At 35.1% G+C, this 17843-nt stretch overlaps 1 protein-coding gene across 3 annotated transcripts in view; it reads left to right on the top strand.

Moving 5' to 3' along the window:
* The window catches only part of LOC136037738 (NPC intracellular cholesterol transporter 1-like), a 160623-nt gene extending 145527 nt beyond the window's left edge, over positions 1-15096 (top strand). For 2 of the 3 annotated variants that reach the window (XM_065720516.1, XM_065720517.1), the window contains exon 25: positions 8414-15096. In XM_065720516.1, coding sequence (XP_065576588.1) covers positions 8414-8535 — 122 coding nt within the window. In that variant the 3' untranslated portion in view covers positions 8536-15096. Of the gene's footprint in view, positions 1-6589; positions 6684-8413 lie in introns of all 3 variants that reach the window. The other variant, XM_065720518.1, reaches the window with a different exon arrangement.
* The last annotated feature ends 2747 nt before the right edge of the window (positions 15097-17843 follow it).

The raw sequence follows: 17843 nt of genomic DNA, 5'->3' as shown, positions 1-17843 counted from the left end.
CTCCAACAACAAAGCACGAACGAATGGTTATGGCGCCATTCTTATTCTAGAAAAAAATCTACAATTTCTGAACGCTAGAAAAGTTATTGCTACGGTGTTATGTTTGTTCACCATGGACCAAGATCTGAGCCTACTGTCAGACGTTACATCAACTTCGTCGTGCGATTTTTGACAAATGGTGTTTTTTGACAAATGGTGTCACCATTGACAAATGGTGACCATTTGTCAATGGTGACCATTGTCACCATTCACCATTTGACAATTTTGACAAATGGTGTCACCCTTCTCCACCGCTGTCCTTAGCCTCAATCAGCAGTATCGACGAAAGACTTGCTTCAGCAGTTACGTGGGAAGTTTTTTAGCATCCACCCTACAGTCAAGGCTTAGCCCTCAACGATTTTCACTTATTTCTGAAGTTTTAAGACTTTTTGATTGGAAACCGGCGAGAGATTTTGCACTGGGACAATTTTCGTGGGGCAGAAAATATTTTGGGAACTTTCCAGTGGAAATTTTACACGGGGAGAAGAGGGACGCGGATACCCTGGCATGATATGAAAATCGGTCTGAGATTAACCAAAAAAACTAGTTTTTTTCAGCTAAGGAGCACTAAAGAGCAACATTAAAACTTAAAACAGATAGATTATTCTGTATATGAGGTCTGCTGCCCCTTCTTCAAACCTCGCTCTTTATGCTTCAAGTTTGACTTTGTCACAATCTTAAAGAAAAACTGCTCAAACACAAGGTCCATTGAATCTAAATGAAAAATATTTTAAAGAACTTCAAGACTGTAACGTAAAGAACGTGAGTTGAGGAAAGGGTAGCCCCTTCATGTATAGAATAATTTCTCCTCGACTTAAGTTTTAATGTTCGTCCTTACTTTTAGTTGAATAAGCTTCTTTTTTATTTTATTAATTAAAGAAGCTGTTAATGACTACTTGGGTGCTATTGTTTATGCAGAAGGCAAAGAAAAATTTGTAAATAGTGATGAAAAGTGCTTAAATTTTCGACAACAACGCAGAAAAGTAATTTAAGTATCAAATAGTATGTAAATAAAGTTTACTTTTTTTATATTAGCTATTTAATGTTTTGTGCAAAATATTCCTTGCTTTCCGAATGACCCTCGTAAACAACTATTAATTACATTTGTGTTAGTAATTCTATTTATATACAAATTAAATTAATATTGTTATTCAATATGCGGCATTCATCATATTAATATGTTAATATATTGTTGCTTTGATTAAATCATTGATAAATGAATGTAAGGAAATGTATCCTCAAAAAGGAGGAAAGAAATGCTTCCTTAAGCCCTTCTTGTCGCCTTATCACTGCCTCGCGTGCTAAAAGACATTGAAATCAATTGTTTCCGACCCTCCTCCCCAGTTTGGATACCAACGATGTTTATGTGAAGAGCATGATCTCTTTCTACTTATAAATGTGCTAAAGGATATTGAAACCAATTGTTTCGACCCTCCTCCCCAGTTTGGGTACCAACGACATTTATGTAAAGAGCACAATCTCTTTCTACTTACAAATGTGCTAAAGGACACTGAAAACAATTGTTCCGACCCTCCTCCCCAGTTCGCTTACCAACAAAGTTTATGTAAAGAGAAAGATCTCTTTCTGCTTACAAATGTGCTAAAGGATATTGAAAACAATTGTTTCGACCCTCCTCCCCAGTTCGGGTACCAACTACGTTTCGGTAAAGAGCACAATCTCTTTCTACTTACAAATGTGCTAAAGGACATTGAAAACAATAGTTCTGACCCTCCTCCCCAGTTCGGGTACCAACGACGTTTAGGAAAAGAGCACGATCTCTTTCTGCTTACAAATGTGCTAAAGGACATTGAAAACAATTGTTCTGACCCTCCTCCCCAGTTCGGGCACCAACTACGTTTCGGTAAAGAGCACAATCTCTTTCTACTTACAAATGTGCTAAAGGACATTGAAAACAATAGTTCTGACCCTCCTCCCCAGTTCGGGTACCAACGACGTTTAGGCAAAGAGCACGATCTCTTTCTGCTTACAAATGTGCTAAAGGACATTGAAAACAATTATTCTGACCCTCCTCCCCAGTTCGGGTACCAACGACGTTTAGGCAAAGAGCACGATCTCTTTCTATTTACAAATATGCTAAAAGACATTGAAAACAATTGTTCCGACCCTCCTCCCCAGTTCGGGTACCAACAACGTATAGGTAAAGAGCAAGATCTCTTTCTACTTACAAATGTGCTAAGGGAAAATCGAGATTGATTTTTGATTTTATGAGAACTTGATGTCGCAAGAGCTTTTGACTCGTGTAAATTTGCGCAGGTTTTACTTGAGGCTCGTACGAAAGGTGTCGCTGCTACAATAAATATTTGTCTGGATGTACAGAAATCTGAAAGCAAAATTAGAGATAGGCAGTCTCCTATTCGAGTTCTGCAAGGTGTGTGTCAAAGAGTTTTAACTTCTCCAGTTTTGTTTAATAATTGAGTTACTGGTGTGCTGTTGAGTTACTGGATAAAATAAACTGTACGTTTATTTTCAATGGAGTTGAACTCTCGTTTGTTACGTTTGCGGATGACTTACTCAACCTTTCCTGCCCTTTCCAAGGATGCTTTTTGGCTTTTGATTTTCTCCAAGAATAGTATGCGCATATCGTTTTGAATTTTAAACGCTGATAAGACAGTTGTTCTTACGTTTTACAATATAGAAAATAGATGTTCAAAAGTCTATCTGGCTCTGAAGTTCCTTTTGCTAGAAGTCTTACTTAACTGGGTATGCATGTTTTCTTGAATCTGAAAAAAAAACGAACCTGACACTGAAAAACTATGCTCGAAAGGTCCTGGTTGCGTGTGTATCCCTTGCTTCAAACGTTTCGTATCTGAGTAGAGCATACTAGCCTTGTATGTAGTGCCACATACCGTGTATTGTGTGGCGACTTCACCTTACAGCTAACTAGTGCCACATACCTTGTATTGTGTGGCGACTTCACCTTACAGCTAACTAGTGCCACATACCGTGTATTGTGTGGCGACTTCACCTTACAGCTAACTAGTGCCACATACCGTGTATTGTGTGGCGACTTCACCTTACAGCTAACTAGTGCCACATACCGTGTATTGTGTGGCGACTTCACCTTACAGCTAACTAGTGCCACATACCGTGTATTGTGTGGCGACTTCACCTTACAGCTAACTAGTGCCACATACCGTGTATTGTGTGGCGACTTCACCTTACAGCTAACTAGTGCCACATACCGTGTATTGTGTGGCGACTTCACCTTACAGCTAACTAGTGCCACATACCGTGTATTGTGTGGCGACTTCACCTTACAGCTAACTAGTGCCACATACCGTGTATTGTGTGGCGACTTCACCTTACAGCTAACTAGTGCCACATACCGTGTATTGTGTGGTGACTTCACCTTACAGCTAACTAGTGCCATATACCGTGTATTGTGTGGCGACTTCACCTTACAGCTAACTAGTGCCACATACCGTGTATTGTGTAGCGACTTCACCTTACAGCTAACTAGTGCCATATACCGTGTATTGTGTGGCGACTTCACCTTACAGCTAACTAGTGCCACATACCGTGTATTGTGTGGCGACTTCACCTTACAGCTAACTAGTGCCACATACCGTGTATTGTGTGGCGACTTCATTATAAAAGTTGAAAATCTTGAAGAAAATCTAACATTTTATTTGACTAGTATATGATGCATTAGGATTAAAGCTAAGATTTCTCGGCCGCTGATAGTAAACCAGCTTTTATATTTTCAAGAATTATTTCAAGTCAAAATCCAGTCATTTCAAGCACAAAATAAGCTTAGTTCAGTTTGGGAAAATCTTGGCAGGTCAAGTGGTCTAGTTTACTTTAAGCTACTGATAAGCCTACTGGGAACAGAGTTTTGTTTTTACCATACCCTTAATTGTGCGCTTCTTCTTGTTTGAATTAATATAGAGACGCTGACGCTTTCAACTTGAAATCCTGAGGACAGGGGGTTCAAGTCCAGGTGTAGCTGGTTATTTGATTTGGAACGGTGGTCGATGGTGTTACTCTGTAAGCTCAACCAGATTCGACCTTGCTCTAAATGGGAGGCTCTAAATTTGTGGGGGAATAAGGGAAGTGTCAAAGCGATGCAATGATTTGTGACGGGACGATGCGATGGGAAGTGAGGATTTCCCCCAATTACCCTTGGTTTCCACTGCTGCGATTTCGTGCAAAATCCTGCGACATGCGACAAATGACACAAATCGTGCGACAAATGACGGAAAACCAACCATCCGTTTTGCTGCAATGTCGGATGCGTTGAATAATTTCAACTCATACGACAAATCGCACGCGTTGTGCAGAGATTAAGTGCAATATCCTTTTTCTGAATTTGACTTAACACTCATATTGCTTCTGTAGAACCAGTGGGGTCCACAAGTTTTTCTGGATGACCACTTACTTGACAGGGGATAATTCCAGGTACTGATGGCCCATCCTTCTCCTAACACTGTCATTTGGCTTAACACTCTCATTGCTTCTGTAGAACCAGTGGGGTCCACAAGTTTTTCTGGATGACCACTTATTTGACAGGGGATAATTCCAGGTACTGATGGCCCATCCTTCTCCTAACACTGTCATTTGGCTTAACACTCTCATTGCTTCTGTAGAACCAGTGGGGTGCACAAGTTTTTCTGGATGACCACTTACTTGACAGGGGATAATTCCAAGTACTGATGGCCCATCCTTCTCCTAACACTCTCATTTGGCTTAACACTCTCATTGCTTCAATTTGAGTCTGCATGTCTTTGTGAACCTCCATCCGATTCTGTCGTACGTCTGTTCAGCAAGAAAAAAAAATTGTGTTGGGATTGACGCAGCAGTGTAAACTAGGGGTTATGCATTACACTCGCGGGCGAAGGCAGAAAATCTGATGATCCATGCCTGCGCTACCCATACCATCGGTCTGCATGCGAAAAAGTTTAAGTTTTTTTCGCATAGTCTAATCATCGGAATCAAATTCCAAGCCCTACACCGGGGCCAAACTCTAAGCACTGTAGTGTGTTGCTGTAGCTAGGTTCGAACCCTGGGTCCCGTATTAACAAGATGAGATTAACCCCCCCCCCCTGCACTAATACAGGACACCCTGGATTTTAGGGTGTATTAATATTACTTTTACAGCAGTTTATGCTCAATCAAAGTCGCTAAACCCCATCTGGCGTTGGTTATTTTTGTTGTCAACGCCTTTTTCCACTTTTATAATTTTACCATACTCTTTCGTCAAGCCTTTCTCTTGTAGCTCTTTCTATTTAATCTGTAAGTTTATCACAAGGTTACATTCTATGTACCTATAGGACATAATCGAGTCATATAATCTGCTTATTCGTGATACATATGCATCTGTTGAGTAAGTGCAACCACCTGAATGAAGGGAGACCTTTTGGTGGTGCAGTGGGAGAAACTATACCTGGCAATAAAAGGTTCTCGGATTCAATCCTGCACGAATCAGGGAATGGTTTGTTTCCAAACGACTGCCCAAAAGTGCGAATGACCGATTTGCATAAAGATTAAAAATAGCATGGTCAGTAGCTACAAAATAGTGTTATATTGTACTCTCATTAGTATAATATTCTGGTAAACTAATTAAATTACGCAAATGTATCGCCTGTAATAAAAAAGGAATTAATAGAAGAAAAGAAAGAAACAACACATTATTTCCTATTGCCTGCTTAAATTATATGACTTGACAAGTGATGAATAAAATATCTCATATACCTGGGTATATGGGTATAAGTATCTGGGTATATGAGATACACCATAAGGCATAGAACAAGGCTTCTTCTCTTCATGCATTCACGAGGATTTTGGGGATGGATATGAGTGTAAAGAAGGGAAAGAATAAGAAATTCAAGGAACAGGGGGTAGTTGTCGTTCACGAGGAGTAGTGGTTGATATCTATTTATCTTTTTAATTGTCTTTCAAGAGCATCTTTGAAAACTTTGACTACCACAAGGTTTCTCGATAGTCGTAAGGTCTTTTTTTTCTATACGTTCTTAGGTTGACTAGAAACATATGGTTCTTTCACTATTCTAATTTCTACATAGTCCCTTCAGTATTCATCTTTCATATATAACGTCAGTGACAAATCCAGGAGGTGACCCCTTCCCGCTGACTGGGATATTAACCTTTTTTTAAATATTCATTTACATTTATACCATCTAGCAAGCGCCAAGAGGGTGACCCCCCCCCACCGTTCGCCTTGGCGTAGTTGCTAAACGGCGTTTAGTTCTACCATGAATGACTTATTTATTAGTAAGTCGAGCAAAAACAGTCAAGAATGCTCGATTTTTTACGGACGAAAAGAATATTAGTTTTAATTAATTTATTTAGCTTATTGAATTTGTGGTTCAACGTGGCAACGCTGACGAAAGTGTGATATCACCCAAAAATTTTTGAGAGAACCAAAAATAGAAATCTCAGACCATGGTTGTCGGGTATAAATAGACCTAAATTGGGTGTAGGTGGGGGGATGTTTTCAATTTGATATTATTTGTACTTTAAGTTCATACCAGTACTCCTCGTCCTCATTTGTCAACCATGTTTTTATGTATAGGTCCGCAAGCACTGCGGAAAAAAAATTATCGATCGGATGTTAATTCTAACCCACCAGTGTCTACTCAGCAACAAGAAGGTGAAACCCCACTTGAGTAAGGTCATTGCTGTAACCCCTTTTTTTGCACCTAGAATGTTTTGCCACTTAAATCCTTATTTGCATAATTCTTTAGATATCTATAAGTATTTCACTATTCTGTTGCTTGATTTTATGTTTATTGTTTATATCAAATCCTAAATTAAATATTTTTATCGACCTTTAAAGTTGAAAAGCGCAAATAAAATAAAATCAGCAAAAAAAAATCAGTTTTTTTTGTAGTGTAGTGTGAATAAAATTGAAAAATATATTCTTCTAAAAAAAAAGTGTAAAATTCAATGCAGTAACGATTTTGGAGGGAAATTCCTCTTTTTTAGTGAATTCTCTAATGATTCCAGTTGCGCTAAATTATAAAAGTATTTTTTGTAGCTAATCGATTTGGCTTCTGAACAGCTTTTGTCTGTATGTTACTGAATATTATTGGATGTCATTTATAATTTTGTTCTTGTATTGCCAATTTTATATTTTGTATATGCGTCTTCTTTTTAGTTTTTTTGTATAACCTGTTACTTTTTTGAGCCTATTATTTTTTTGCTTATGTTTTTTATAGCAGTGTTGTTCATTCTAAGTCGAACGTTTAAAAATCGTTCTTAAACAATGATATATATAGTTTAAAGACGGTAGGCCTATTGATATTGAACGAATACTTCTAAGATCAGCCTCAGTTTGCTTCTAAAAATTTTTATTTTGATTAGAAATTTCAAAAATTTGAAAGTTAGTACTGAAAATGTGCAAAATGAGAATTTAGATATTTAATTCTTGAATGAAAAGAAAAAATCTCGCTTTGTGAATTTTCAGCTTTAGCTGCCATTTTTAATTCATAATATTGTTTCAGTTACATCCTCAAAAAATATAACTTAAATCAGTTTGATCATTCACTTCCTTCTCCATAAATTGAAAAAAAAGACCATCAAGAGGACTGCTTGAAAAAAGTGACTATGCGATTAGTTTAACGGATGCAGGAAAAGGGTGTGAATTGAGGGCTGGTGGTAACATTTGCTCCTACCAGCGCTGTTACAGTGCAGTGTCTGGTGAGAAAGTAGAAGATTGCAAAAAAAAATGTGCAATAAAATAGAATTAAAGCTGGAATATCTCCATAAATGATAGCCAATCAGAATCTTTTTATTTTCAAGTCAAAATCAAAGTCAAAATCTAGTCTACATTAAGTGGGTTAGGTTAGCTTGGGGAAATCTAAAAATAGTATTTCGGAACTTTAAGGAGGGTATCTAGAGGGAAATTTTTTCTTCTTCTTTTGGTGATCATTTCTTACTTTTACAGCTACTAAAAAAGTGACGAACAACCGACGTTAGATTTTTTTTTGTCCTCCCCTAAATTTTATAAAATAATTTTCAGTTTTTTTATTCTTTTATTGAAAAGACCTTTTTATAGTATATTGTTTGAAAAAAAAAAAAAAAAAAAAAAAAACAGAACCGGCTGGCCTCAAAGAGTAGTCAAGACATCTAAAAGAGTTAGGAGAACTATAATTAAAATTTTATTGTCGAAAAGTTTAGTTCCGGCGTCAATTCACGAAAATCTGGAGGGGTGGGCAAGATATGTTTTTTAAAAATCTAGGGGGAAGGGGAACTTTTCCTTCTTTTCTAATTTTTTTTTTTTGTGAAAAAATTTCCAATGAAAATGCGCCAAAAGACAGTACTTTTAAAAATTCTAGAAGGAGATCTGGGTGGAATTCCCTCTTCTTTCTGTGGTAATCGTTTCTTTCTTTTCTAGGTCCTAAAAAAGTGGCGACCAGCCGACATACTTATATCAATCCAACATCATCATCATCAGTTGGAATGAGTAAGATTTCCACAGCCACAAGTTTAAGTAGAAGTACTCAATGTTTAGCTTAATTTAGAGTGATTTTCAATCCAATTGCCTTGTCTGTCAAGAGGCAAGACGTTTTAATAACCTTGAAAAGTTACTTTAGTTTATTGAATTCGAAGAAGTGCCCGTACCAATTCTATGTGCAACTATGATATTTATGTTCCTTGTATTTCTTTTTGCTTGCTTTGTTTAAATACCAGGTTAGTATGTTGAATATACCCTGGTATAGAACAAAACACTGTATCCAGAGGGGGGGGGGTAGGGAGTTTGAACCCCTTCCGGGAAATTTTGTCCGGCTCGCAAAAACGTAACAAAAGTGCATATAAAAAGTTCGTGTGTTTTTTAAAGTTTTTTTAACCCCCTCCCCTCCCCCGAGAACAAAAATCCTGGCTGCAGCCTTGGATAGAATATGCCAGGCTAGTATACCCCAGTATCCTGGGTTTAAAGGGGACCTAGAATTTCTGCAATAACAAATCTCTTATGGCTGCAGATTCATAGGAAGTTTGACTCCGCTAGAGTGCGGAGTGGTGTCAATTTAATAAATATTTGAAAGGAAGTGAAATTTAATTTTTGTTTTTTATTTATTTTATTTATTTATCTAATGATTATGGGAATAAGAGATACTGTCTAGGTGAGAGATGAGTTTGATAAGCATATATATATATATATATATATATATATATATATATATATATATATATATATATATATATATATATATATATATATATATTTAACTTTATATGTTGTTTTTCTATTAATGCAATATAATCAGAAAAGCTAAATTGGTATCGAAAATGTTTTTTTCTCCATTTTTTGTAATTTTGGCGAAATTTAATTGATGTTTTAATTAGAAATGTATGTTTTTTATATGTTATAGTGGGATGACAAAATCAATCAGTTGATCAAATACTTGGGTTTTAATCAAAACAAAATATAGAACCTGGTAGGTAAAATTGGGGATTTCCATGTACTTGAAATCAGTTTGTTTAATGTTGGCTAACTTGTATTAGACCTTGTGTGGGATGACCCTAAAGGACATTCGTGATTTTGTTTGGCAGGGGGTGGGGTAAAAATAATAAATTGAAGAACGCAACAGAAATTTGTGTATATGGATTTTTGTTGCGTTTTTACGTGTGGGACAAAAATTTCTAGGGGGGTCGGGACTCAAACCCGGTAACACCCATAGATACCGCCGTGGCTGACCTTGTTAGACCTAACTTTACAACCTTCCAAGGTTTTGGAATCGACTAATTATGTATAAACGGTCTATGTATTCGATCGAATCACTGGTTTTACATATTATTGCAACATGTATTATTTATTTATTCATTTTATTTTTCAGTCTTATGAGAAGCAAACGTTTTATTTACTTAAAATTGTTTCATGGGCACACGTGAAAATCTTACCTAAAGGGACTTTTTGATTATTCCCTTTCCCCTAAATCTGTCTTGGAGAAATTCATTCTATACTTTGAAGGTCATGATTCCTACCGGTAGCAAAATATAGTTTTACAATACTTAGCTAGAATCATGGTGAGCAGAGAACTTAATGCATTTTTGTATCCTTTTTCCGAATATACGAATCGCTACCTTCTCAAATACCCCACCCCCTTCTTAATGACAAACATATAGCCAAAATTATGTGTATTCATTGTATTTTCTTCTTATCTTTGGTCTTTTTTCATGTTTGTTTTCTCTTATCTTTTATCTCATAGATCTTTTCTTCTCATTAATTTAAAGGAAAACACCAAACAAACGCCGTAAAGACAAATATTGTGCTATTGAGAATACATCGAGCGTATATTGTTTTGGCTATATATTTGTCTATTGGGGGGGAGGGGTATTTGCGATGGAATTAACTAGTATATTCAGTAAGAGCATACAAAAAAGCATCGGATCGAGTGATGTGTTCATCTTGATTCTTCTTAAGTAATGTGAAAATTCAAATTTTAATAAATATTGCATTATAAGCTTTAAATTGTCTTGTATTTTGTCGTAAAAAATTGTTCGAGAGTGTGGATTGGGTTTTAAATGTTATATCAAAAATACAACGCAATCTAGTTCTAGTAAACAAACGCAGTCGAGGAATTCAGCGCTCGTATATTATTATACGACTTGAAACATTGCACAAATTGTACGAAAATTTCAAAAAGTAAGCCAAAAGTATTTTATTTTATTATAAAAGAAATCGGTACCAAGTAATTCCCTCGTATAATTAAAAAAATATTGTCATTAAATGTACGTAAAAATCAGAGATAACATTCAAAATCTAATAACCTGCTAAACAGAATTTCTGATAAAAACCGGCTTATAATTTGTGCGAGATATCATAATCAAGGGCCTTTTCCACCTAGATCATGAAAAACACTGTTGTCTATTTGGCTAAACTATTGGCTAAACTAGCTTTGAATTGGCTAAACTAGCCAATTGTAATTGGCTAAACTAGGCTTTGAATTCGCTCGAGAAAATTGTTGCTTAGAATATAGGTTTTACTGGGTCGTGGATGGACTTTATAAATTTTGCCATTCCACTGACTATCGGGATCGTATGTACATAATCTGGATTCTGAATACGATATCTTAGCTCGAAAAGAATACCGTAAGTTTTGATTGTGGGTTTTGCCGGGTCGTGGATCGACTTCATAAATTTTACTGAATTCGTAAAAATTAGCTCGAATAAAGGCTGTGGGTTTAGATTGTGGGTTTTGCCGGGCCGTAGGTCGAGTTTATAAATGCTGCTGTTCCATTGACAATTGGAATTGTTAATTTGTAACAAATGTTGTGAAGTCGAAAAAAATTGGCTCGAAAAAGGATTGTGGGTCTCGCCGGTTTGTAGGTCGAGTTTATAAATTTTGTAGTCCAACAGAGAGCAATTTTACTATTTAAATTTTACAATAAGTTTTGTTCCCCTGAACCTTATTTCATGAAGTTTATCAACAGAAAGGCCCTTAGTTTCACAGTGAATATCGATCTAACAAACCTTGTCATTAATAAATTACAAAATTACAATTGTCAGCCCCTCCCCCTCTGTGTAAGCCCATTCATAGTTATGAAATTTATTCTGTGATGGAATCTTTTTCTGTATTTGGACTCTATTGTTTCTATGTTTTGTTCCTTTTGTACTTGTGCTGTTAGTAAAATCCTTGAAAACTGCTTAGAAATGTTATTAAATCCTTAGAAATGACTTTAATGTTCAAGGATTTGAGACTACGTGTTTAGTCTAATTCAAATGTTTATTATTTTCTTTTAATTATTTGTGTGTGTGAATAGGTCAGCATTCATTTTAGGTTCTGTGTGGGTCTTAAAAAATAGCCCTCTGCCAGAGCAAAGTCTGAAAAACACTGGAAAAACATAATATTTCATTTAAACGTATTGCTTGTATATCTTAAAAAGGTTTTAAATTCTGTTTTATCGTGAAATACTATTATATTATAAAACGCAAATAATTGAAAAATAATATTATAACAAAAAGCAGACTTCATTTCTGTTTATGTTAAAAAGTGGAAGCAGTAATGTCAATTCACAAAAAATGAAGGGGGAGGAGTAAGGACTCATTTTTCCATTATTGAATGGAGACAATAAAAAAAAAAACTTCAAATGTAAGTATATTTATTCTATTAATCTTATATTATAAATATATTATAAATATTATATATATATTATAAATATATATTATAAATCTTATAGATTTATATTCTATAAATCTTAAATCTGAATCAAAGTAAAGCAGTATGATTTTAATATAGCGCCTGATTAGGGTTCATTATAATTAAAAGCTACATAACCGACAAAAATTGTAATTGAAAGTAGTTCAAACCCGTTTGGGGGGGGCGGAAGGGGCATCATGTTTTTGGCATGGGGTTTGGACAGGGAATGGTCAAAGCACGAAAAATTATATTTTTAGGCCAACCATTTTGCTGGAGGGAGGAAGGGGATTTCCAGTTGTGTATGTATGTCATTTAAAGACCTCTCTCATAAAAAAAAACTCCCCTTAAGTTGTTCCTTAAGGCATGGTTTACTTTTATTATAATAAAATCTGATGTTTTTTTCCTGTGGGTACAGGGGGGTGGGGAATGGTCAAAGCACGTAAAATTTATCAGACTACAATTTTTTGAGGAGGGAGGAGGTTCTTTGCAGCAGATATGCTGTCTAGAGTCCCGTGTTTTCATACAAATTGCCCTATAGCTGTTTCTAGGTCATATATTAGTGCTCTGTTTAGAGCTTTTATGAAAATGAAGTTTTTAGAAAGGTTTTAATTCAAAACAGAAAGATCCCATTATAGTTCCTATGGTTTTTTTTCAAGCACCTATTCAAATCCCTTTTTTTTAATCTAATGACAATTGAAGAATGATTGTAGAATTTTTAACTTTTATTTAATCAGTTCACCCTCTTTTAACCTGTTTCTCCATTGGAGCAATAAGTCATTTTGAGCGCGATTATGTAGTTAATATTTTGTTAAGATGCACCTAAGTATAGTTCTCCCCCCCTCCCTCCTCCCTCCTCCCCTCTATTGCGCAATATCAAAATAATTTTTAAATAAATTTTTCTTAACAAAACCCAGGTGGCAGAAAAAAGGGCTTATCTTCTCTTAGGACTTGATCTCAATTCTTTTCTCATATGTGTGTTAGTATTTTGTTACTGAGAATGTAGTAAACCCTAGTTTTACTCTGACTTATTATCTTTTTTTAACGACCTTAGGGAAGATCATTATACACAGCAAGCTAGTAGGTGGAGTTTTCGTTCTCGCTCGGCCTATCATCATCAGGGAAATATTTTATTTCTATGTTTTTCGTATCTTAATGTAATTCATCCTTTCTTCATTTTTGTCGAAATTCCTCTATACATGCCTGATGCATATATAGAGAGCTGCTGTCTAGAGTTGCATATATAGAAAGTTTTCCGAAGTTCTTGTATACATGCCTGATATATAGATAGATAGTTGCTCTCTAGAGAGTTTTCCAAAATTCATGCATACGTGCCTGATGCTTATATTGAAAGTTGCTGATTTCAATTTTTAATATGAATGGGTTGCTGTATGAATATTAAATATCAATTATTTAAAAATTAATTATTAAATTAATATAAAAATTAATTAACTAAAATACACATCCATGTGCTCCGGCCTTTTAAAGGTAATTGAAAACGACAGAACACTTCCATTGTTGGTTTTTTCTCTTTTATTAGTAATAGGAGGAAAAATCACCGTGTTTATTAGGTTTTTTTTTCCTTTTTTAAGCATATAAGTGGGGATAGGATTGATTATCCCAGATGAACAATGAACTCTACCACTTTACTTCTTCTTTTAGGATGAATAGACCTCGCCCCTATTAAGGGTTTTTTCGTGGAGGAGGGGGGACTTTGCTAGATGGAGGGTGGACCATACTTAGTTCCATGTTCTGCTTGAAGACGTTTTGTGTCCTGTTTGTGACTATCACAAGCTTGCATCTCATTTTTGCTCTTTTTGATTTGTCATTAAGCTATTACTTAAGAAAAGATTGTTTTTTTTTTCTTTTTTGTATTGTTTTGAAAATAGTGTAGGGAACTTATAAGAGTAGAAACTGGCAGTAATATAGAAAAAAAAATAACCAAGGCCATTTAGGATTTAGCGGTCTTTTTGACCCTAAAATGCCAACCTTTTAAGCATTTGAAAATATAGAGGGGGTGAAAAAAGCATGATTTCGTCACCAGTAGGGTCAAAAATAATTGAAAACAAAAAATCCTAATTAATTGTCGTTTACACAGAAATTCCACCTTCAATCCTATAATATTGCACAAAAATTATAACAATTATTATATTTTTTCATTATTTTTATTTTGTGTTTGGTGTTAGTAACTTTTGATTCCTATTTACTTGTCTTAAATTGTCGAAGATCTAACTCTTATAAGTTTACTGTTCTCTTTGCTTTTGAAGATAGATACGATGTGTATTTCAAAAAACATACTATAAGCTCCTAAGGACCAGATTCGAATTTTCGGGACAAAAAACATGAAACAATATAAGTTGAAAGATTTAAAAAAAAAAGAAGTTAAAACTTGTTAGTATACATAAAAAAAAACTTAAACGAAATGCCTCCGTAACATTTTTACGCCTAGTCTTGCATTGGTTGAATCGGAAATTTGCTGTCGATTGGAATTTGCTGTAGATGCTGTTGAAGAAGAACCAGTGAGCCTCTCCAACATTTGTACGTCTAGTGGTTGGAACTGAAAGTCAGGTTTTTAGAAATTGGGTATCAGCATACTCTGCTATTTGCCTAAGGTGTGTTAGCATTTCAAATGATGTGAATTAGTTGTTGATAACGCTTGAATAACCTAAGTTTTATTGTCTTTATTTTACTGAATTCATGGAACATTCCATATAGTACTTAAAATGGAATGCCGAGTGATTATCAGTGAAACATCGCTTGTGTTTTATCTATGTTAGGATCATCTATTTTTTCTGTCCGCTTAATAATTTATCAATTAAAGGTTTCTAAAATGCTCAGAAATCTTATTTTTTCTTAAAATCTGTCTTTTTCTTATTTTTTCGAGTGTCCGATTTTATGTGTCAAATAAGGTAATCTTGTGTAATAAATAGTAATTTATCTGATTTTTGGGTTTTTTTTATTCAACAATAGCAAGAACTTTGAACAAAGGAGGAAAAAAAACTCACCATGCTTCGCCGCATGCCTCCACGGCCAGGAATGCAAGGATAAAGAGAAAAGAGGCGATAATAAAATGGAAATGAGTGCTTACTTAGACTTCAGTCTTCCCGCGCCTAGAGGCGTGTAAGGCAGCACCGGTAGACCCCCAATTCAACTGATCTGGTTGCAAAAATCTACCCAGTGTGTTGTGTTATCTTTCTTCTTTGAACACAGAAGGATCTAACACCGTAAATCGTGTGGGAAATATTTTTTTATTTATATACGGCGAAAGCAAGCACTAAAACGAGAAAAATTAAATGAAAAACTAAAACAGAATGGAACGGCGAACCGTTGTCCGCCATCCATTATCAACCATAAACCAAGACACACTGGGGGGCTATGCGCAACAAACATTCAAATAAAGATATCAACCTGCGGGGGTTGCCAATTTTCCCAAATCAAGTGAAAATTATAATGAAGACTGAAAAATGAGTCATATATTACCATAAAGGCGAAGATATTCTAAAAAAGACTGGTCTGTCTCTCTGGATACTTGAATTATGCATGCTTGGGACCATCAACAGGGGGGGGGGGGGGGTGTATTATCTGAAGAACGACTATGATATTTGGAAGGAGGATAAAATAGTTATTTTGTAGGTACTACCTTTATTTCATTTGGGCGTTCCCTTCTGATGAGCACCCTAATCTATAACGCTACCAAACAGAGCCGTTCCTTGGGTTGGTGAAAAATTCGGGGAAAAATTTACAACAGTACCCCTGCCGACTCAATTATAAGCAAAAATTGTCGAATCAAAGTAAAAAATCCGACAAAAGTGTGTGACCACCCAGCCGTGACCCCCCCCCCCACCTAGAGTGGCTGGAGCAGCTGTTCCAATTGCCTCTCCCCCTTTAAGTGGCTCTGTTATCAAGGAGTCTATCGGTACTACCCGTTTCATTTTACAGAGTTTCCGTCAGAAGAGTTGCTATACTGCAATTCTACCGAATGGCAATTTGATTGTAAATTTAATTTAAAATTAATTTGAATTGAAATTAAATAGATTTATTTGCTTCAATAATAATGTTGTTTCATTGAGTTAACATAATATGATACAACTTATACATGTCTGGATGATAATTAAACTGGAGACAGGGATGATAATTACCACAAAATATTATCGTTAGTGTAAGCTGTAAGAAATGTCTTCTTTAAATTCTTTTTAAGTGTGGGTAGTGACCATGATTTACTTGCTAATTCAGATAGCTTATATTTAATCACAATGAAAGGAAGCTGATATTTGATCTCACTCTCTCATTATTCCCAAGCAAGAAAGTAAACTTGTTCCTACTTCTTCATAAATAGTAATGTTGATCTTTAAAGGAAAGTTTCAATTGATTCAAAAAGTGATCTTTATACTAGCTTTCTAAGAGTTATCTCAGCTAAAATGAAAAAATTGTGTCAAATCAAAAATATCAAGGAATAAAAATATGTTCTAGTTTCAGATAAGTTTTCAGTCTTACTAAGGTGAACTAAATATTGATATAAAATATGTATTGATTCATTCTGAATAGTTGTAACCCTCTTAATTTTGTTGGGAGAGTTATCATCCATTCGGATAGTACTTAAAAGTTCTTCATAGGGGGTGCTAAGATTGGTATAAAATTCTTAATAATTTATTCTGAACAGTTTGTTCCCCTTATAAATTTAATGAGAGAGTTGACATCCAATCGGACAGTACTTAAAAGTGCTTCCTAGGGTGTGTTAAATCTGCTATAAAATTTATGATTTATTCTGAACAGTTTGTGGCCCATGTAAATTTGATAAAATGGTATAAAATTTTTATTGATTTATTCTCAACACTTTATTCCCTCGTACATTTGATGGGAGAATTAACATCCAATCGGATGGTACTTAAAAGTGCTTCCTAGGGTGTGTTAAATTTGGTATAAAATTTATTATTTATTCTGAACAGTTTGTAGGCCATGTAAATTTGATAAAATGGTATAAAATTTTTACTGATTTATTCTCAACAGTTTGTTCCCTCGTACATTTGATGGGAGAGTTAACATCCAATCGGACAGCACTTAAAAGTGCTTCCTAGGGTGTGTTAAATTTGGTATGACATTTATGATTTATTCTGAACAGTTTGTAGCCCACGTAAATTTGATAAAAATGGTATAAAATTCTTATTGATGTATTCTCAACACTTTATTCCCTCGTACATTTGATGGGAGAGTTAACATCCAATCGGATGGTACTTAAAAGTGCTTCCTAGGGTGTGTAAAATTTGGTATGAAATTTATGATTTATTCTGAACAGTTTGTAGCCCACGTAAATTTGATAAAAATGGCATAAAATTCTTATTGATTGATTCTCAACAGTTTGTTCCCCTTGTATATTAGATGGGAGAGTTAACATCCAATCGGACAGCACTTAAAAGTGCTTCCTAGGGTGTGTTAAATTTGGTATGAAATTTATGATTTATTCTGAACAGTTTGTAGCCCACGTAAATTTGATAAAAAATGGTATAAAATTTTTATTGATTTGTTCTCAACAGTTTGTTCCCTCGTACATTTGATGGGAGAGTTAACATCCAATCGGACAGCACTTAAAATATTGGTATAAAATTCTTATTGATTTATTCTGAACAGTTTGCTCCCCCTTGTAAATTTGATGGGAGAGTTAACATCCATTCAGACAGTACTTAAAAGTACT

The sequence above is a fragment of the Artemia franciscana genome, chromosome 17, assembly GCF_032884065.1.
Source record: "Artemia franciscana chromosome 17, ASM3288406v1, whole genome shotgun sequence".
NCBI classification, from domain to species: domain Eukaryota; kingdom Metazoa; phylum Arthropoda; class Branchiopoda; order Anostraca; family Artemiidae; genus Artemia; species Artemia franciscana.
This window is presented reverse-complemented; position numbering and strand designations above follow the sequence as displayed.